The sequence below is a fragment of the Globicephala melas genome, chromosome 21 (assembly GCF_963455315.2).
Source record: "Globicephala melas chromosome 21, mGloMel1.2, whole genome shotgun sequence".
In the NCBI taxonomy this organism is placed as follows: Eukaryota; Metazoa; Chordata; class Mammalia; order Artiodactyla; family Delphinidae; genus Globicephala; species Globicephala melas.
Genome location: NC_083334.1, coordinates 8,197,939 through 8,221,722, shown reverse-complemented (window position 1 = coordinate 8,221,722; position 23,784 = coordinate 8,197,939). Strand labels below are relative to the sequence as shown.

Here is a 23,784-nt window from a genome sequence, read left to right as displayed (position 1 = left end):
AACTAGTCTCTATAGAAGGATAGACATTCTTGAGTTTGTTTTTAATACCATCAAAATGCACCCATAAGCATTTCATTCCATGTGTTGTGTCATATTTGAAGGTAATTTTGTAGAATAAATTCTTAGCTGGACTTGCTGAAGGAAAGAGCTTGTACATAATTTTTAAATTTGAGAGAAATTTCAAAATTCTATCCAAAAATAACTGCTGCAATTCGTAATTCTACCAACAGGATATAAAGGCATTTGTCTAATACCCTCAAAAACTCTGAGTTCTCAAAAATTTTTAAGTTTTGCCATTCAGACTGGTGAGATATATTGCATGACTGTTTTAATTTTCTTGAAATACACTTATTACTATGGACTGTTATATTTGAACTCCTTGTTCATACTTTTACCTGGTTTTCTATTAAATGATTTATCTTATTGCTTATAGTTCTGAGAGTGTATGTTATAAATTAAGAAAATAACTCCCTGTGTCTCACACTACTGTAAACCCTTTTTCTCGATTTGTCATTTGGCTTTTGGCTTTTAAATTTGAGGAAGTCAAATTCTTCAGTCATTTTCTCCATGACTTCTAAATTATGTGTACTGAAGAAGTTCTTTCTGGTATTTTTATTATTGCATATTATTATTTAAATTGATGATCCAACATATTTATTTTAAGTAGTAAAGACAAGATTTTATATTATAAAGTTGTGTCTCCTTTCACGTTCCCATGACCAATACCTCAAAATAGCTTTGTCTGCTGAAAATGCAGTCCTGTCGCAAAGCATTTATTAATCTTCTTTTTCTTTCATCCTCTTTTTGAAACTCTGAATGCCTTTCCATATGTCTACATTTATGCAAGAGAAATGTCCTAGGAGTTGGGGGCTTTGGGAATATTTTCCTCACACATATATTTATGATTATTCAAAAGACTCCTTTGCCCATATTAATATGGTTTGCTACTTTCAAAATGACCAAGATACTGAAATGAACCATCCATTTTTGGCTCATGCAAAACCACCACCACAGCATGAATGGTAGTGGTCAGAATTCAGATACATGTGAAAACATGCTTACAGTTTTGCAAACATAGTTCTACCTACCTCCCTTAAGTGCTTTATATTTTATCTCCAGGATTTCTAATTACTAGCAACTTAATCATTTTTGTTAATAAATATGAGCCTTATAAAAATATATACACAGTTTTCAACCATATTAAAATCAGCTCGGGGATGATACGTAAGTACATATTTATACAAATACAAATATAAACATATGTTTAGGCCTCATCCTTGAATCTCTGATTTAACCGGCCTTCTCTTCCACACTAGCCAACTGCAGACAACCAACTTAAAAAGAATAAATAAATTAGTGGACTCTGCCTTACCCAATTACTATCAACCTTGCCTATGAGTTGCTAATTCAAAGCATATGCTGAGAAAGGAAATTTGGAAGCTGTATCAAATAAAATGATTTTTTAATTTCATCATCTTAAAACATGTACATAGAATAATCATCACGGCTGACAGATGCACAAACTCATGGGAACATGATAGGTTTATAGGAGATGACCTAACACTGCCACTGTCCCCCTCAGCACCTCTGCACCGTGCCCACTAGGACAGGGGGCCCGGTTTGATCAAATCCCTAAGCATTGGTTGGGCTACTGGGCTTTGCCAGCCTGAGGCTTCAGCCCTGTGGGCTTCAGCTCCTCACGAAGGCTATAAGGCCCACCTCTCTGGGGCCCTCCCTCACTACGTGTTGGTCTGATCATGCCAGCCATTCCTTCTACTCCCTGACCCTGTGGCTGGCCGAATGTGATAAGATGGCAAGACATGTCTTTGGTATGAGTATGATGTTCCAGTCCCTACAGAAGCTTTTATACACACTTCCTCCTATGTTTCTCAGAGTCTTAAATGGGGCATGAGTCACCAGCCAAGCTAAAAATAAAATGATGCTTTGATTTTTATCTGACTACGTGTCTGTGAACGGTTCCCTCAGAACCTCATAATGGCAATGGGGGACAGTACGGCAGAATTTAGACACTGCCAGGCCTCTAGTCTAATTTAATCCAAATGCAACTGAAACCCCTTCCTAGCCCTTAAAAGCTCTGAAGTTCTAAACATCACCGGATATAGTTAATATTATACAAATTTCTTTGTTAACACATTTTTTCAAAAAATGGAAAAAACTGATATTTTTGCATCACTTATTCATGATTTACTGATTGTAATGGCTCTATAACATTCATCTCTTACCTCTTCATTACCATCACTGCAGAAATTTAGGGGTAATCTTGTAAAAGTCAGAGAAAGATAAAGCCAAGATAACTGCCAAAGCTATTTTCTTAGGACTTGTATTTTACGATAATCATGGGATATACATACTGATTTTCCACATTTGCATGGTACAATTTTCCTTCATAGGTTTATTTTTATTTACTTTTTGAGGTTATAATGGGATTTATTTTCCAAGTTTGATATTATAATGTTATCATAATTGGAAACTGATGTCAACTTCAATTATTTATTTATTTTTTTTTTTTCGGTACGCGGGCATCTCACTGTTGTGGCCTCTCCCGTTGTGGAGCACAGGCTCCGGACGCGCAGGCTCAGTGGCCATGGCTCACGGGCCCAGCCGCTCCACGGCATGTGGGATCCTCCCGAACCGGGGCACGAACCCGTGTCCCCTGCATCGGCAGGCGGACTCTCAACGACTGTGCCACCAGGGAAGCCCCAACTTCAATTATTTTTGATTTGGGGACAAATCGAAAAAACACGACTTCATATTTAGAGAACATCTACAGGATATAAAAGTCTCTCATGCTCACCTAGAGGAGAGAGTTATATTAAGTCATGCTGGCTTGTACACAGAGAGCACAGAGAGGAGTGGTCCTGAATCAGGAATAGCTTAAATCAAAATCATTCCATGAAGATTTATTGACTGTATTAAAGTCATATATGTCATCACCAGAGAAGACAGTCGTGGCACATTTCTTGCCCTTGGAGGATGTATGTTCTATTTGTCATACTAGAACACAAAGATATACAACCTTCCACAAAAGGCAACTTGAGAGACAGTGTGATTTCAAAGGAGTGCTTGATTCAAGATCTATGTTAGTTACAAGTGCTAAAGGAGTTCAGAAAAAAAAAAAAGACTTCTTTGGTGGGGTTGTTTTTTAACTTGGGATGCACAGGGCCAATTTCTTGAAATAAATATAATGTGAAATGGGTTTTGAAAGCTGGATATAATGTAGGCAGGCAGAGGGAAGGATGAAGAATATTACAGTATATTATATTCTCTTGTAAGGTCAGCTCAAGGAATAACTCATAGACCCATTCAGCTAAATATGAAAACTCCCCTAGCACTATAGCCTGAATGTCTGTGGCCTCCCAAATTCATATGTTGAAATCCTCACCCCCAACATGGCGGTATTTGAAGGTGGGAACTTTGGGACGTGATTATGGAGAATGTAGCCCTCATGAATGGGATTAGCACCCTTTTAAAAGAGACCCTGGAGACCTCCCTTGCTCCTTGCACAGTATGAAGACACTGAAAGCCTAGATTGACACAGACAGCCTCTAGGAACCAAGAAACAGGCCCTCCTGAGACACCAAATTTGCTGGTACCTTGATCTTGAACTTTCAGCCTCCAGAGCTACAGGAAATAAATCCCCACTGATTTTAAGCCCCACAGTCTGTGGTATCCTATTATAGCAACCAGAGTGGACTGAAATACACAGGGAAAATATGGAAGAGGCGGAAGGCCAGAAGTGTACTTTGCACTTGGTAGGGTTCCTTGAATATCGGGGTCACGTTGACTAGAGTGCTTATCTTACTGGCAACATAGAATGAGGACAGGACTGTGGTAAATGTTTCAGAATTAGAGGGGGGTGAGCCTGGGGCCAGCATATTATCATCTCCATGTACCGGTCAACCTGTGTGCATGGGTCAACCTCGCATAGAATGGTACTTCGTGGAGTGTTTTCTGTGAGGATCAAAGCAGGTTGTGGTTTATAAAGAGATGTTGCAAAATAAAACATGTAGGGTTAGACTTCTGTGGAGGTCTGAGAATCAGGAGGAGGTACGGAGTCAATATGGCCAGAGATTCAAAAAATGGCAGGAATATGACAGCTCATAAAAACCAGTGAGGGCAGGACTTCCCTGGTGGCGCAGTGGTTTAAGAATCCGCCTGCCAATGCAGGGGACATGGGTTCGAGCCCTGGTCTGGGAGGAATCCCACATGCCGCAGAGCAACTAAGCCCGTGCGCCACAACGACTGAGCCTGTGCTCTGGAGCCCGTGAGCCACAACTACGGAGCCCGCATACCACAACTACTGAAGCCCATGCGCCAAGAGCCCGTGCTCCACAACAAGAGAAGCCACCGCAATGAGAAGCCCGCGCACCGCAACAAAGAGTAGCCCCTGCTCGCCGCAACTAGAGAAAGCCCGTGTGCAGCAACGAAGACCCAGCGCTGCCAAAAATAAACAAATACATAAATAAATAGATTTATTAAAAAAAAAAACAAAACAGGAACTAGGGTTTTAATTCTAGATCGCTCAGGAGCAGATTTCTATTCCTAATTTTGAGTTTAATATTTTCTCTTGGGCTCACAAGAAGTCTTAATTTCATGCTCAGTATTTACATACTAAAAGTTAATTTATCGATGGAGACATAAATCATATATGCGTTTGTGTTATATATACATTTTTGTTTCCTTTAAAGATTTCTTGTTACATAGCGTAAATCATATATTCTTACTAAATTTCAAGTTACAATGTAAACATCTGTAATTCTAACCTCCAAATTCTGTTTTGTTAGTTGGGGATTACATCTAAATCATATGTTACTTATTAAAAGTTCTCTACTGTAGTTACACAAAAGAAATTTCTTTATATAAAATGATCAAGTTGTTAATATGTTTGTTTTTTTGTTAGTGCACATTTTGAGCTGATAAAAACAGCGTTTGTACAGAAGTAAAACAACTACAAACCATGAAAGCTCTAAGCGATAACTTTCCTGACAACTCAGTGAATCAGCAGCTCACACATCAATCCTCTCACAAAAGTCCCTTGGTTTGAATTCCAGAGCTGCTTTAAGTGCTGTGAGTTAATCGTATTTGAGAAATAAACAACTGTTCCAAGATATAATGGGAAACAAACAGCATTAGAGTCTCCACCTCAACCCTGTTAATTAGATTTCAATACTATTTATAACGATTTTGCCCATCACCTAATGTTGAAATGTTGCAACCTGCTCACACATTTGCCCTAATAATGAGGAAATTTCCTATTTCACAACATTATTTATTTTCCTATTTCACATCATTCTTTATTCAAATTTTATAATTGTAGAGACCTATACTGCTTGGCAGTCATTACTGGAATTCTGCTTCTGATATGTTTTGCCAATTTGTTAGGACACCTGGCACGCAGGCGCAGCAACGAAGACCCAATGCAGCCAAAAAAAAAAAAAAAAAAAAAATTAAAAAATTTAAAAAATAAATGAATTTTAAAAAAATGAAGCTGTTAAAAATATATTAAAAAATCTAAGTGAGTAAACATACATATAACTCAACAATGTTGATGAAGCTTTCTGAGTCACAGCTATTAATTTATATACTATTCACAAGTACCTCAGGATAAAATACAATGAGTCTAACTGTTCTAACCTTAATATTTCTACTGCTGATCCTGTTATAATACTGAAGATGACAGGTATGCTGTTTTCTAAACTTTATAGTTATTAACCTATAAAGTGATCATAATATCAACTTAAGAACATAAGAGAATACTAAATTGTCCAAAGACAGGTAGTTGAGTAAATTAACATTTAAGACAGGTTTCCTTTAGAATAGGATAGAATTATAGCAATTATAATAGAGGAATGGAAATATTGACAGAAATTTTTTAAAATTTTATAAGCAGTATGAGTTTAATTACTTTGGAAACACTCCTCTTCCCCCGCCCCGCCCAAATAATGCCCGAACCTAGAAAGGTACATAAATATGACCAAAAATACTTCAAAATAATAGATTTGAAGATCATTTGTAGTTTTCCCCTCAGAACATGAGCGCTTTACAGCTGGACAGTAAATTACAAACCATATCCAACAGATGATCAATCTGGTTGCGTTTGTGACGGCTCCTGGGAAAGTTTTCTTGTGGGCGCTCAGTGCTCTTCCTCACAGAGCAATATTTTTTACTTTCATATGCAATAGGCATTTGTCTTTCATTGAAAGAGAATGAGTTACTTTTTAAAACAGAGGCATATGACTTAATATTTGAGTAAACTAGATTCTCTATTTTTTGTCACAATGCTTTCTATTATTACAAAACAGCACTATTCCCTAGTAGAATCTTTTGTGTGGATGAAAAGTTAGTAATAGTTAGAAGAGCATGAAAGAGGTTAAGGCATTTTGCATCAAATTAGCAAGGACTGCAAATATGGATACTTTGTCCAAACATCCAAATGTTGGCCCACACATGTCAGACAGGAAGAAAGAAAGTTTACCTAACAAATCCATAAAGGAGGTAGCTGTATGCAATATGTCTCAGAAAGGGCAACTGGAAAAGCGTTTCTAAAAACAGACAGTAACAGTGGAGATGACTCAGAAAAAACTACAAGGTATTTTATATTTGAAAATGCATAAAGAAATGAAAATAAAATATTTGAAATATATTCAAATTCTATACTTAACATATTGACTATATAGTTAATATATATTGATATTTATATATATTAATATTATATATTTATTAATATATAATACTAATATATATAGTATTAATCTATTAACTAGATGTAAAAATACAATTATGCATTTTTATAGCCAGAGATTTTTCTCAATTCACAAAATTGTAAATAAAGTATATCATTTTTGTATATTACTGCTAAGATTAGCATGAATGCCATTTTATTCATCTAAGCAGCACAATTCCTTCCGCCTACTGTCAGTTTTTCTACAAGACCCTATATTCAACAAACTTAATCTCTAATGTAGAATTTTAAAACCAGAGGATAAAGTCTTATTTGCCGTATATGTATATATTTAAATATGTTCATCAGTTTGGCTAAGAAATTCCAATTTCTTTGAAAGGGATATTCCTCATTCTTGGCCAAAATTTAACAAAAAAAAAGATGACTATATTTGTACAGGTACAATTTTTTTTTCTTGGTGATAAATGAAAAATATAACTTAAAATCATCCCAGAAAATATTTTTCTTTCTTCATGGTAAAAAATCATAGATTCAAAGAGAAAGCTAATGAGGAGTGGAATATTCTATGATGGTGCGAACCAAAAATTCTCCAAAGAGTACAATGTTCTTTCATGTTTTTACTCCACCCACCTCCTATGTTCTTTGTATTGAATATATTCTCTGACAATATCAGGGTTCCTTTTGTTGTTCTTTAAATTGTGCTCACTTTGTGCTTTTTCTCTCAAATCCACAGTTGCTTAAAAACAATGGTGTATCATAACTTAAATTACCTTGGTAACACTGTTTTACAGATCTTGAACAATCTGATATGTATTAACGAAGTCAGTGATTGCTTTCAATAAGAAGTTACGTTCTTAGGGATTGAAAGAAGTGTGCACAAAGCTCCAGTCTTTAATTTTTCTTTATAGTAACTAAAATGTTCTTTTCTGAAAATTAAATTCAAATGTTAATCCCAATTAAGTTTCACAATCTGAGTATGTCAAACCTCATCTATTATAGGAAGAGCCAACACTTTACCTCACTTTCAAATTCCCTTGTTGGAGCTGTCCATCATAAACCGATAAAATATCAAAATCTTCTTCAAGAGCAAAGGTGTGGAATGACAATTGTATCCGATTGCGTTCTCCCGTGATGATAATCCAGGTGCAGTTAGCATAGTTTGGGTAACCATGGGGAAACCCTGGACTCTCAATGGTGCCATTGGGACCCTGGACTAAGCCTCCACAGTTCTGACCTGAAAAAGAAAACACACCAAAAAGCATATAAGTTTGGCCTATCTTTAGTATATTCTTTTAAAAATTTTCCAACCATTTGGTAATTGTTTTTTGGCCACACCATGTGGCTTGCAGGATCTTATTTCCCTGACCAGGGATTGAAGCCAAGCCATTAGAATTGAAAGCCCAGAATCCTAACCACTAGGCCACCAGGGAACTCCTTGGCCAATTTTTATAATGACTTATTGTGTGAGCCTTCATGCACAAATACTGAATGATAAATTGTAGTGGTGTTCTCCAGTGTTAAAAGATAGAGAATAACTCCTCCCTAAAAAAAAAAAAAAAGAGAAGGAAAAGAAGGAAATATACATTTGGGTACTCATATTACAAATTTGGGGAAATTTTTTTTACATCTTCAGCCATATCAGACTGCCACATTTGTGAAACAAAGTTGGTGCCAACTGTCTGCACATTATCATGAGGAAACACTGCCCACAAGATCCTTGCTGGGGAAATTAAATTGACAGATAAAAAAACCATTAAATCACTCTCTAAATACATACACAGATGAATATATCTAAATGAGTGCGATCTGAGGTACGTACTATGAAGACTTAGGTAAAAACCATGCTCAAACTTCAAACTATTTGCACCCACATTGGTTAAAGTCCCACAAAGCCAAAGAATAAAATGAGACCACGGGGAATCTTACCCAGTTGAAAACAAAAGGTGTTAGGAGAAATTAAATTATGCGGAAATGAAGGAGCAAGCCGACCAGCAAAATAAGGGCCCTCCCCCCTATGGATGTCTTCCTGTTTATCTGGTGGGATTTACTGGATGACAGAGAAGGGAGCTGTTTGTTGAAATGATGGGCTCCACTAAAGAAAAGGCTCAGAATCAGGAACGGGTGAGTTTAGGTTTCCTTACTCAGGTTTGTAGGGTAACCCACACTTCACTCACCTGTCTTATTCTTGCTTCTCTTAGAGAGAAGGAATTATGATAGCTCTAATGTTCAAGAGCTACATATTTGATGTTGTGATTAAAGTAAGAGATATTTATTTGGTTTTGTCCCCTCTGGCACAGAGCTCCTTAATCTCTTGGAATTTCCTAAATGAAGGGGGTGGTGGTGTTTTGTTATGTTAAGGGAGCACATTTTGGACCACACACAGGGATGGGGCTGGTTGCCAGGAGAACATCACCACGTGATTACAGGGTTGCAACTTTCAGTCCCAACCTCCTGACTTTTAGAGGGAAGGGGGGAGGGGCTGGAGGTTGAATCAATCCCAATGGACAATGATTTGATCAGTCATGCTTGTGTAATGAAGCTTCATCAAAGACCTCAAAAAACGGGGCTCCAAGAGCTTCCAGGTTGGTGAACACCTGGAAATACTGGGAGACCGGTGAGCTCAGAGAAGGCAGAGGCAATTCTTCATCTGGTTGTTGACTCCTATCCTTTAATAAACCAGTAATCTAATGAATAAACAGATTTCCTGAATTCTGTGAGCTGCTGTAGCAAACTAATCGAACGCGAGGAGGGAGGCCTGGGAACCTCTGATTTATAGCCAGTGGGTTGGAAGTACAGGTAAGAACCTGGGCTTTCGATTGGCCTCTGAAGTGAAGGGCAGTCTTGGGGACTGAGCCCCTTACCTGTGGAATCTGATGAGAGGAATCGTAGGACACCCACTTGGCGTCCTGAGCATTGCTTGTTGGTTGGTGTGCGGAACCCTACCCTACGGGTGGAATTGGGTGCAGGACCCAAACAACAAGAGAAGGGGAAAAGATGGGAAGGGCGGGTGGGTACCACAAAGCCCCCTCAGTTGCTGAGCAGGCTGGGAAGTGTTCCCCAGAGCTGGTTCCAGGCTCCCTCAGCCCCTCAAGATGCTGTGGCATGGACTCTACCATCGGGCTCTCCTGGCAATTCTCAGATTTCATGAGCAGTTCCAAAGAACTGGACCTTTTTTTGTCAATTGCAGTCCTGGGATGCTTGCAAGGACCTTCTGCTAAAAGGACAGCATCAGGGAGGTTAGGAACAGCCACACACCTGGACCACGGGATTGTATTGTTACCACTGGACAAACCCTAAAATCCCCCCCTTCCCAACCTCACCAATCCAACTCCTTTGGAGTATAATTGCTTTACAATGTTGTGTTAGTTTCTGCTGTATAACAAAGTGAATCAGCTATACGTATACATACATCCCCATATCTCCTCCCTCTTCTGTCTCCCTCCCACCCTCCCTATCCCACCCCTCCAGGCGGTCACAAAGCACCGAGCTGATCTCCCTGTGCTATGCGGCTGCTTCCCACTAGCTATCTACCTTACGTTTGGTAGTGTATATATGTACATGCCACTCTCTCGCTTTGTCACAGCTTACCCTTCCCCCTCCCCATATCCTCAAGTCCATTCTCTAGTAGGTCTGTGTCTTTATTCCCATCTTACCCCTAGGTTCTTCATGACATTTTTTTTTCTTAGATTCCATATATATGTGTTAGCATATGGTATTTGTCTTTCTCTTTCTGATTTCCTTCACTCTGTAGGACAGACTCCAGGTCCATCTATCCACTTCTCTTGCTCCCTGGTTTTCTCCTCACCTGTTCCTCCCAACTCCCCTTCCCACATAACCACTCCTCTATATAAGCCTTCAGCGACATCCTAAGTGGTCCCTTAGTTGTTTATATGTTTTCTGTGCATGACCCCAAAGTGTGTCTTCCACGACTATGGCTCAGCCAGACTGGATGAAAAAGAGCAGAGGCTAAGAGCAGGACAGGTGGATTATCTGAACTTCCCTAATAACGCATTTTAATCATCTTAACCATAACTATTACGGACATGTGAGGGAACAAAATAACTCCTATCAAATTGTTCCAACGTTGAGTTTGTCTGAGGTTAGCTCTTCAGTAGCCTCTGCAAATGGCTTGCAGTGTTTCGTTCCTTCTTAATCTGGCCAATTTCCACCAAGATGTTTAGATGTATTTAAATGTTTTGACATTAAGAATATTAAGAAACAATATTAAGAAAAATCTGGGCACACTCAGATTACTGCAATTAGTAGAAGCCCTTGAATACAAGTATCCTAGCTTTTATTGTTGAGCGACAAACAAAATTATTTCCAACTACATTTTACACTTAAAAAAATATTCACGATAGTAGCTCTCAGTGAGCTCAAATCTTTCACAGTAATTGTATCAAATGCTTGTGGGAGTTTGCTAAATCTTAAAAAAAATTAATGAAAGGGATTTATGAGTTTAAAACCAAAGAACTAATAAGAAGCCCATTTTCCGCTAAATTTAAATCTAACAATAACACTGTAACAAGTAGATATTAAAGCTGTGGGGTTTTGAAAGGTCTTTAAAGAAAATAGCTTTTCTGGTTTATCTAGCAATACGTGCTTCACAGTAAATCAAAGAGTGAAGACTTGATCATAAATTGGAGGAAAGAAAAATAAATTCAACAGAAAAAGTGTCCACTGGAAAGTAGTTACTATTATAGACCCATCATGGTGAACCAAATTATCACATATTACGATTTTTTCTTCAAGGAATAACACTTAGGCTGCATTTGGGTACCAATTATTACAGGGTATTTTGCAGAATGAGTCACATTTGATCCAGAGATAGACTTTTCCGGGGGCCCGTTACAAACTTAGGGAAGTGCTCAAAGGTTCTTGGATGAGTGACTGTCAAGCTTGACTGCACATTGCAAACAACTGAGGAATTTTCAAAGAGATGGAGATAACGTCTAATGTAGTTGGTCTGGGCTGAGAATTTCCAAGACAATACCAGAGATCTTATGCTACTGAATGTCACGTTTTATTATAAAGCTACAATAATCTGAACGGTGTTTAATTGTGCCAACCGAGATAAAGAGCCAGTGGAACAAAAGAGAAAGTCCCCAAACCCACAGAGATACAGACACTAGATTTATGACAAAAGTGGTGCTGCAGGGCTTGGGGAGAAAGATGGTCTTTTCAGTAGATGGTGCTGGGCCAATTGGACAACCAAACGGGAGAAATAAATCTTGATACCCACCGCACAATATACACAAACATCGGTCCCAAATGGGTTACAGATCTAAATGTAAACTGTGAAACAGTAATGCTTCCAAAAGGAACATTAAAAAAAAGAATCTTCACAACAGTGTGGTAGGCAAAGATTTCTTAAATAGCACACAAAAAGTAATAATCATAAAAGGAAAACATGAGAAGGAAATTCAAAACAAATTTTTTAAATTGGATGTATTTCCAATCCATGTATTCATCCAATGACCTATTCACTATCTAACGAATAAACCGCACGGATCAACAAGAAAAAGGCAACACAATAGAAAAACAATAACTAGAGGTAGCTGGAGACGTAGAATCAGAGGGGATTTTTCTAAAATTGGAAAGAGGCGAAGGGATCATAAAATCTCCAGCCCTGACTACTACCCCACACACCCACCCCAGGCCTGGGCCTGTCCTGGAGGTGTAAGGGAATAGCACTTTGTGCTAAAGAAAAACAAAAAACAAAAGAACCCAATTTATTTGGTCTTTCTTTGTGGAAGTAACAACCCCATTTTGTAAATTTTGTTCATTCCACACTTTTTTTTAACATCTTTATTGGAGTATAATTGCTTTACGATGGTGTGTTAGTTTCTGCTTTCTAACAAAGTGAATCAGCTATATGTATACATACATCCCCATATCTCCTCCCTCTTGTGTCTCCCTCCCACCCTCCCTATCCCACTCCTCTAGGTGGTCACAAAGCACCGAGCTGATCTCCCTGTGGACTCCACAAAACTTTTGATGCTACGAGGAAACTTCGAATTTGCCTGCAATTTAGTCAGTATCTCCCGACCCATGTAAATATCTCGACTTTTACTTAAAAAAGTCGATGAAAATAATTATTTGTCTAAGCAATAGTACTACAGTGGTATCGACTAGAGTTCCTCAGAGTAAGTGGCATTAATTCAAAATCCATACTAGTATTGAATTGAAGGACACCTCCTTATAACAATTACTTTAAAGCTGTGATCTCAGCATCTTTGGGATCTAACTAAGGGTCATGCTTCCTACATACCCACAAAAATAATGGCTGCCACAATGGATAATGAAACTAAAATTCTTCTCCAAATGGACATCCGAGGATGGAAAGTCATTATAATTAACAAATGCAAATAATGTATAGCTTACATTCTTCAACTGGTACCAGAACGAATACAGGTATCATGTTAATGTCTACCTGACACAAAGATTGCTTCAATGGAAAGACATACTTTTCACTGAATAAAATAAAGCCACAGATGAAGGTACACAGATTATATATGTCATATGTATACATTTTCAGAATTTATATGCACTTTCACATAAAGATGGAGCATGGGACTTGCCAATTGTCCCACCATCCACAAACACCAAGGTTGTGGGTTCCCAGAGGAGTTTTCATCCTACCTTCCTTATATGACTTTCCACCTTGGTTCTTACACTCCATTGGGCACTTGCCTGCTACGGAGAACTCTCAAATATTCTACAAATCTTTTCTTTTTAAATTGCTGACATCTATGCTTGATTTCAATGTTGGCCTTAAACAGCCTCAAATAAGCAGATTATTTTAACTGGAAAACAATGTTAATGGACAAACTTTTAAATATTGTAAATGTAATCATACATTTATATATTGCATAATAGAAATCTACTGTAAGTACATTTGTGAATTATATTTCCTAAGGGCAATGAAATAATCAGCAATTTGCAATGATAATTTTAATCTCTTAACGAAAATTATGTTGTTTGTTCCAGGATGGAAAACTCAGTTACTACTATTCTTTAAGAAACTGTCCTTAAGGTACTGATGCTAGAAGTTACCTTGAAATCAAATATCAGTGTCAACAGGAAAAAAGCAAGTATATATGTATCTACACCTATACATATAGTACCTATAATACCTATAATTACAGGTTACAAATAATAACCAATAATGGAAGAGAATGTAAAAAATATATATATATGTATAATGGAATCACTTTGCTGTACATTGACACTAACACATTGTAAATCAACTATATTTCAAGAATATTTCAAAATATATATATATATATATATCAGTATATATGGAAGTCACTCACCATCCCATTACCAAGAATAATTATTGTTGAATGTTTTTTATTATTACTGAATTATTATTCTTCAATGTTTTTCCCCATCTACACTATAATGGTGCTATATTACCTGATGTATAATATGTGAGCAATTTGTTTTGGGGTGACTCTACGTTTGCCAGTCCTAGGGACTGAACAGGAGACAGTAAGAACTGCAGGTGTAGTACGTCTTGCTTCGTCGGTCGGTTGGCTGGTTGTTGACGTTGTTTTTTCTGAGAAGCTACATAAGATCGCCTGGTCCTCAACAAGGAGACTGCAGGGAAAATCCCACGTCCTGAGAGCAGTGTAGCTCATGACGGTCAGATGAGGTGCAGCGCTGGAGGCCGGAGAACCCATTCTGGGAAAGGCAGGGCTAATGTGCTCTAGGACAGCTCCCTGCGTTGAAAGTCAGTCTTGGAAACACTCAACTGAGCAAATAGCATCCTGCCCTGGTCACTCCTGAGATGCAACGGCCCCTCTGCTCTGAAAGGTCACCACACTTGGGTCTGTGCCTCACCCAGATCCTACTCTCTGAATTGTGCTACGGTTCAGCACACACCTTTCACTTCCTAGAAGAGAGTATTCGCTGAGATGATTCACCTGTGATTCATCCTGATTCACTGTAAGCATTTGAGGAATGAACGTACATATACACAAATGCCTTCCTGACTCCACAAGCTGTTGAAACTGCTGTTTCCCTCAATTCTGGACCTGCTGACCCATTCCTGGAAAGTAACAGAGGTAGACGACATAATATTTGTAAACTCACATGCAAGCGTCTGACACCTACTATCTTGTTTAATTCTTGCACAGCCTTTAAGGTAGGAAGTAGCTTAGCTTTTGCAAGCTGTTATAATAATTATTTATTTATTATCATATAGTTACATTATAGTATTCGTAACAGTTTTGCTAGCTGTTGGGATATGTATTCAGATGAAGATTTGTGATAAGGTAGGGCCTTTGCTGTATAAAACTCCTTTCTGAGAGCAAACATTTTGCCATCTGGGATGTTTTAACCTGTGGTTTGGTTCAGTGACTCCAGGAAATCATGGTCTATAATATTCAGTATGTGAAGACAGCCATACCAGGAAAGAACACTCTGTCCTGAATTCTAGCAACAAGGAAGCAGGTCACGTGACAAATGATTGCCAGGACCGCAGACGAATAATCTGGAGATGGCAACATTTGAGAAATATATAGTTGCCTTCTAACTCTCCGTCCTGATATCATCTAAAAGAGTAAATAGACTTGCGTGTACAGAGTGTGAACAAAAGCTGTATTATCATCACAACCCTGTCTCTCCTTGGAGGCGGACATTGAAAATAAATAGGTTTATGTCCTGTCTGCAACAGGCTCAGATAACCACACTGGTTCATTTTGAGAACAAGGCAATTCAGGAAGTTTTTTTGTTTGTTTGTTTTGTTTTGTTTTAATATTTATCATACTTGGTGGCTGTCTCCATTCATTCCCTTCATCCATTCTGCAAAAATAAAAATTTACATTGTTCATATATTATGTAAGTTTCTATGCAAATACAACTTTCATTACTTTCTTACAACCAGATTATGGACCTCGAAAGCTTCTCTTATTTTGGAATTTGGGTGGAAATATACTCTACACCTGTAGATTGGCTGCAAGACCGAAAATTCCCTTCTATTGGATGGGTGACAACGCAGTAACTCAAAAGTAAAAGAGAATGGTGCACTGTGATCCTCACTTGCTGTTTTAATTTTCCTTCATGACTAAGGAATATGATGACACGCTTATTAGAATTTCCAATATCAGGAGGCCTCGCATTTCACTCACGGCAGCAGAAGTCTCTCTGATCAGATAAGTACTTTTTTGAAGCGGTAAACAAATCAAATACGCATTAAACTCTGCTCTGCATTCATGAAACCAAGCGGGGCCTGTGCGACTCCCAGGCGAGGAGGCCCTTTTGTCCCCCGTTTCGTGTTGGCAAGACTCCAAGCCTTCCCTGAGTTCCAAAGGGAGGATTTGAACAGCTCCGAAGCAGCCCAGAAACCACCTGAGGCAAGACTAAAGGGACCAGAGAAACTCATCAAGATTAGGAGACACATTACCTGAGATGAGATTAAGGGGTACAGGCCCTGCTCACACCCTGATCTTGTGAGAGACCCTGCCCTTGAACCATGGTCATAAAGCCCTCATCAAATCCTCTGGGGATACAGAGCTTTTCGAGGCAAGAGCCTGCCGTGGCCCCCTTTGCCTGGCAAAGTAGTAAAGCTCTCCACTCCTACTTCACCCAAAACTCTGTCTCTTGAGATTCGATCCGGCACCTGTGCACAGAAGCTGAGCTTCCGGGCATCCTCATCTCCTACGGTGTCATTGGCTATTTCAGGGTCTGCATTATTTGGGAAAGGATGAATTGTAGAAGGATCGTGACGTAAAGTGCCCTTCCTAGGACTTTGATTGAGGTGTTTCAAAATTACAAGTCTTCAGGCATTTTCCGGGAACTGCGTGTCCTAAAGGAAGTTTTAAGAGCATTCAATTTCTCAGCGTACCCACAGCAGCAACTGTATCAGCTACTGTAGCTGACAGCCCGAGGCTGCTTGGTTCAGTTTTAATCTCCAACACTTAGGGGAGATTACTCACGATGTGAGCAAAGAAGAAAAATAGAAAAGCCGGAGGCACATAAACCTTAGTCCCTGAGATGGTGCCAAAAAATCAGTTCTTCCCTAATGACTTCACCGCCCCTGAGCAAGGCCATGCAGGCAGCCCTTACACTACAGATGAACCATCAATGAGCCATTAATACCCAATTCTACCACTTATAAAAGAGAGAGGGGATTTCACCAGACTATGTAAGTATGGAGTACAATCTTTCATCATTGTACTAAAGTTTGTCATCGTGACCATGTGCAGACTTGGTCTGCTTAACACCTTTCCCTTTCTCAAGCACCCCAAGAGTGTCCCCACCGCAGGGCCTTTGCATGTGCTAATCCATCTACCCTAAATGTTCTTCCCGCAGATCTCCCTGGATCTGACCTCTCCTCCGGTGGGTCACAGTGCAGGGGGCTCTTCCCAGACACTCATGTCCTGGTCAGTAGCCCCTCTCCATCCGTGCTCACTGGCCCATGCCCTGCTGTGTTTTCAGATGGCATTTATCATTCTGTGAAAATATCTTGTTTGCTTCTTTATTCGTTGTCTACCTGTCTCTGTAACAAATACGTAAACCTTCCAAGAGTGAGGGTGTTGTCGGTCTTGTTTATAACCCCGTTCCTACAAGACTGTCTGGCACTCAGTATTCAGTTATGGAGGCATGTGGGTGAGTTGGGGTATATGTGTGGGAAACGATGGTGGTGGTGGTGTAAATTATGAGTTATAAATCTATGTGCACACTCATGTGGAAAGAATCTGTAAAAATACAAAGTAGTGGTACTAGAAGGAAACTTCCTTATATTCTCCAGCCAAGTGATTACCTAGAACATTCAGAGTGTAGTGTTATCATTCTAATTCCAAGAAAAGGGATTTTATCATCTCCGTCCTATAGAGCAGTCTGATTGGCACGAGCTCCTAAGACTAATTTAAATATTCCCTGCTTCAAATGTAAACTGGTGCAGCCACTATGGAAAACAGTATGGAGGTTCCTCAAAAAACTAAAATTAGTATTGCCACATGATCCAGCAATCCCACTCCTGTGCATATAACCAGACAAAACTATAATTCAAAAAGATACATGCACCCCAATGTTCACAGCAGCACTATTCACAATAGCCAAGACATGGAAACAACCTAAATGTCCCTTGACAGATGAATGGAAAAAGATGATGTGGGACATACATGGCATACTACTCAGCCATAAAAAAGTATGAAATGATGCCATTTGCAGCAACATGGATGGAACTAGAGGTTATCGTACTAAGTGAAGTAAGTCAGACGGAGAAAGACAAATACTATACGATATCACTTGTATGTGGAATCTAAAATATGACACGAATGAACACATCCATGAAACAGAAACAGACTCACAGACACAGAGAACAGACTTGTGGTTGCCAAGGGGGAGGCGGGTTGGGGAGGAGTGGATTGGGAGTTTGGGGTTCAAAGATGCAAACTATTACATATAGAATGGATATGGGACTTCCCTGGTGGCACAGTGGTTAAGAATCCGCCTGCCAATGCAGGGAACACAGGTTCGATCTCTGGTCCAGGAAGATCCCACATGTCACAGAGCAACTAAGCCAGTGTGCCACAACTACAGAGACTGTGCTTTAGAGCCTGTGAGCCACAACTACTGAGCCCACGTGCCACAACTACTGGAGCCTGTGCTCTTCAACAGGAGAAGCCACTGCAATGAAGACGGAAGGCAGCCAAAAATAAATAAATTAATTAAAAAAAAGAATGGATAAATAACAAGGTCCCACTGTATAGCAAAGGGAACTACATTCAATATCCTGTGATAAACCATATGGGAAAGAATATGAAAAATAATATATATATATGTATAACTGAATCACTTTGCTGTACATCATAAATTAACACATTGTAAGTCAACCATACTTCAATAAATAAAAAAAAATAAAAAATGAAATAAAAATTTACTACCACATATTCCCTGCTCTATTTGAAGCTAATTTTTCTCTTATTTGATCCTCCTTCACACACTGGCATCTCTGCCTTTCTAGAAGTGAGTCATAATTCAGGATAAGGCAAGGCTGTGGTTAGTCAGACCTGGAACTGCTTAGATGTGAGGTCAATGCTGTTTCCTTAGCTATTGCACCCAGGGGAGGGTTTTTTAGTTAACTCTAGGACTGTAATAGGTTCACCAACTGAGAAATTCTTGCACTGATGGTAATAAGGTCATTCAATATCAATCCACTCTGAAGAGATAAATTGGAAGAACACTGTACATAGTGTAGGGTCAAAAAAGCACTGGGCTGTGGATCAAACAAAACAAAAATGGGATTAATTTCCAGCATGAAGCACTGGGGATTGATCAAGTCACCTGGCTGATAGTAGCCTCAGCTTCCATGGGTGGGAGATGAGAATGATACCATGTTGCAAGATTGTAGTAGTGATTAGAGATGAAGCACGGTTGAGCAGAGGTAGAGGCTGGAAAGCAAAAGGATAGCTGCTGTAGCTACAGACGGAATGCTTGTGTCCCCACAAAAGTCATATGTTGAAACCCAATCCCCATTGGTGTCATGGTGTTAGGAGGTGGGACCTTTGGGAGGTGACTAGTTCAGAGGGTGGAGCCTTCATGAATGGGATTAGTGTCCTTATGAAAGAGACCTCAGAGAATTCCTTCACCCCTTCTGCCATGTGAGGACACAGCATGAAGATGGCCATCTATGTTCCAAGAAGAGGATCCTCCCAGATACTGAATCTGCTGTCACCTTGATGCTGGCCTTCTAGCCTCCAGAAAAGTGAGAAACAGATTTCTCCTGTGTATAAGCCCCCAGTCTATGGTATTTTGTTGTAGCAGCCTGAACTGACTACGACAACTACAGATGGCCCCCAACTTATGATGATTTGACTTACAATATTTTGACTTTATGATGGTGCAAAAGCAAAGGAGAAAACATACTTCAGATTTTGAGTTTTGATCTCTTCCCCAGGCTGGTGATAGGTGGCCTGATCCCCTTCAACCCAAGGTCACAAGGGGAAACAGCCAACACGCCTGTAGACACAGACAACTATCCTGGAGACAGACAACTATTCTGTTTTTCACTTCCAGTACAGTATTTGATAAATGACATCAGGTATTCAACACATTATTATAAAACAGGCTTTGTGGTAGATGATTTTGCCCAACTGTAGGCTAATGTAAGTATTCTGAACACGTTGAAGGTAGGCTGGGTTAAGCTACGATGTTCCGTAGGGTAAGTGAATTAAGTCCATTTCGATTTATGCTATTTTCAACTTACAATGGGTTTATTGGGATGTAATACTGAGATGTAACCCTATCGTAAGTCGAGGAAGATCTGTACTGTTTTCAAAAAGGATAGTTCACTGGACAGTCTCCTGATTTTAAGAGAATTTTACAAGTTCAATAATGAGTGGGACCTCACCCTTTATCTGGCTCTGCCCTGCTTTCCTTTAAAGGCCTGGGTAGACGCTGCATTTTAGGAGATGCCTTCATATGCACCTGTGTCTGCCTGGTGCCTCGTCCACGAGGTCCTCAGCTCACAATGTGGTACTTAAAATACTAGGATTGCCATCGCCAAATTATTTGACTTTCTAGATTTTGAGTGATGAAGTTGGTTATATCACAAAACAAACCAAATTAACACAAACGAACAAGCAAATAAACTGTACTTTATCATGGTTCCCAGATCTCACACTGATGCTCTTTCAGTAGGTGACTTTTGGTCTGAAACAGGCTACCATCTAAATTTGAGTCTTTTCTCTCAGAAACTTCAAATCTACATTTCTCTACTGCAAGTTATTTTGAACTCAACTCTACTTTGCTCATAGAAGCACATCATGCATTGTCAATTAAGATAATTCTCTCTCCACGGACTGTAGAACTAACGTTCTTAATTGTACGTCAGATATTGCTTTATCTTTTAATGAAATACCCAGTGATGAAACACATTATGATCGGTCAATAGAATTGTTCCTCAAATTTGAAATAATGTAATTCTGTATTTCTGCTTTAATACATGAGAATTCAAAAGAGGTATAAATCAGTCTCAAGGTAATGGTGGTAAAACAATGTAGGAAAATACGTTTCCCTTAAATAGAGCATTTAAAATCTAAGATGTTGATATAATTTAACCTTGATGCTGTACAATCAATTCGGTGATACCTGTTAAGAAAAGTAAAATAAAACTATCACCTGACTCCTTCCTGGGTGCTCCAAATCCCTACCTGCAATGGGGCCTATCGATCCTCTACGTGAATTATTTCTGTGCAGATGGATCGCCACCATTCTCTTCCCCATTTCTTTCTTTTTTGAACAGTAGTGAACAATTTCTAGATCTGCAAGAGAGATTTTTAAATTCTAATACTATGTTCTGTTTTAATGTTTAGTGAGAATTTACCTCCAAAGAGAAACTGAAATGTTAAAAAGTCACGCTAAAACCCCACTAACCTATGGTCATCTATGAAGCGTGAAGCTAATGTAAACTCTCATAAAGGAAAGGGAAGGAGAATATTCATCCATGAGGTCCTTTGTGGTTAAGGAAGATTTTCAGATTTAGAGACTGAAAGCCTGACAAATCACGAACAGGTATTTTTTTTAACCTTATCAAAATTAACACAAGCACTTTAAAAATAAAAGGAAAATGTGTAATGATTTCCTATGTACTTTGAATACCACCCAGAATGAGTGGCTGAGACAGCAGATAAGTCAGAATCTTAAGGGTCACTGTATAGGTTTAATAGGAAAGAACTGATCTCCAAGAAGTTGTGCTTAAATTTATCAAACAAACAGGTTTAAAATCTGCTTGTCCCATTGGGCAAATAGACCACTGGGCCCAACAGGACTCCTGAAATGGTTCAGGTCTCAATTTAATGTCTTTCTTGGTCGCTTTCCCCATCTGTGAATCTCCATGGAGATGACTCTGCCACCCAGAATCTCAGTGGCTTCCGGGAGGGTCCACAACTACAGAACATCAAACGGTGAGATCCCTCCCCCTCTCTCTCTTTTTCTCTCCCTCTCCTGCCCCGCCCTGCCCATACACACACTTGCACACAATGCTAGCCTGCTTCCCTCGCCTCTGGATGAAATGGTGTTGGGTTTTATATTAGGATTCGGTGTCTTCCTGAACGAAATACTAGACTTTCACACAGTGGCTGCACACTGGAAACTACGACATATGTCATCATTCACAGGGCTGACTTAACATCTTTTAACTAATTTTTTTTTTTTTTTTTTTTTTTTTTTTTTGCGTTACGCGGGCCTCTCACTGCTGTGACCTCTCCCGTTGCGGAGCACAGGCTCCAGACGCGCAGGCTCAGCGGCCATGGCTCACGGGCCCAGCCGCTCCGCGGCATGTGGGATCCTCCCAGACCGGGGCACGAACCCACGTCCCCTGCATCGGCAGGCGGACTCTCAACCACTGCGCCACCAGGGAAGCCCTTAACATCTTTTAGCAGATTTTTTCACACTTGCAATTGTGTTTTTCCTCAGAGTCTTCACTACTTTAGGGAGAGAAGGTTGGGGGATAAGGGCTTGACTATAGATCCCCCATCATGATGAGACATCAGGACCTGTCTTCCCTGGATCCAGGGCTCAGCGGGACCTGACAGGGAGCTTCCTGTCAGTTACCTCTCAAGTGGCAAATGTGCATTTTACGGATGATGAGAAGGGATGCGGGTCTATTGTGTCCTGAAGTACTGATGTTTACTCAACAAACAGTGGCGTACCAAGTGCCATTACCATATAATCTACACCTTGATTACCTATTTCCCTTGGCCCTAAACTCCTCACCTGGACTGCAACGGCTATATCTGTCAGGGTGTGTGAAAAAAGCAAGTTATTGTTGATAACCCATCATTATTTTATTTAATCTTTTCATGAAGATCTAAGTGCTCTAGACTGGAAGCCATATGAGGTCAGAATCCCTTACCCTAGAATCTGTGATTCCATCCTAGGTGCTAAGGGCTGTGTCCAGCACCTACTAAACAATCAGTCCATGGGAGCAGGAAAACTGCGCTGACTGCCATGTCTGATAAAGGACAGTGTTTCTCCTATGGTGATCACTGCATCCTTACTCCACGGCAAGCACTTTCCAGACTTTCTCTAGCCCTCGAAATGATCTTGATAGACATGCACTGTCATTCCTTTTTTTTTTTTTTTTAAGAAGATGTTGAGGGTAGGAGTTTAGTAATTAATTTATTTATTTTTGCTGTGTTGGGTCTTCGTTTCTGTGCGACGGCTTTCTCTAGCTGTGGCAAGCGGGGGCCACTCTTCATCGCGGTGCGCGGGCCTTTCACTATCGCGGCCTCTCTTGTTGCGGAGCACAGGCTCCAGACGCGCAGGCTCAGTAGTTGTGGCTCACGTAAGTGATTTGCCCAAAGTCACACAGACACAAAGGCCAAAGCAATGGGAAGCGAGTCAAGTTTATTTTGGCTTCAAAACCAGTGCTCATCCCATGACACCATAGTTTAGAAGCCGTATACTATCACTTTCGTCTATTTTCTAAAAGGAATGGGTCCTGCAAATTGTGCTGCAGAAGCATAGGGCAGTGTCTGAATCCTCAGAATGTTCCTACTGCTGTTCAGGAAGAGAAGGTGACCACGTAAATTGGGAAAGAAACAAAAAGCGCGTTTGTGTATCTGAGCTGAAGGCTGGATTCCGCTTATCTGTCTCTATGCGGGGGCATTTAAGAAAGTGAAAAAAGCTTTTTTTAGTTATGGTTTGATTCTTTAAATAACTCTTTTGACCCAAAGCTCTTACATGCTTAACACATAAAAGGGGTTGGGATTTCACTAATATTTCTAGGGGTGGGACTGGGGGACACAGAGATTGTATACTGAACAACTTTAATGGACGCTATTCACACACACTACCCAGCTAATTAAACATAAGACAGTTGAGAACTTGACTGATATCAGAATTTCTCACGTCCTAATAACGTTTCCTCTGAATGTGCGGAAACAAGACAGAAGACACTGACCAAACAGCCATGGAATTATCCATGGAAACAGAAGCTCCACTTATGGATTTGCTGCTGTAATTGATCTTTACGTTCGTATCTACTTCCATGTTTATGACCTTTCAACTTTTCACCTGCTCCTAGGCTGTGGGCAAGAAAGCAAAGTCCTGGATTCTGTCCCTTATTT

General features: G+C 39.7%; 1 protein-coding gene across 2 annotated transcripts in view; it reads right to left on the bottom strand.

Moving 5' to 3' along the window:
- The window catches only part of CSMD1 (CUB and Sushi multiple domains 1), a 1,753,128-nt gene that overhangs the window by 1,412,554 nt on the left and 316,790 nt on the right, over positions 1 to 23,784 (bottom strand). For both annotated transcript variants that reach the window (XM_060291350.1, XM_060291351.1), the window contains exon 2: positions 7,721 to 7,937. In XM_060291350.1, the coding sequence (XP_060147333.1) occupies positions 7,721 to 7,937 (217 nt within the window). The remainder of the gene's footprint in view (positions 1 to 7,720; positions 7,938 to 23,784) is intronic.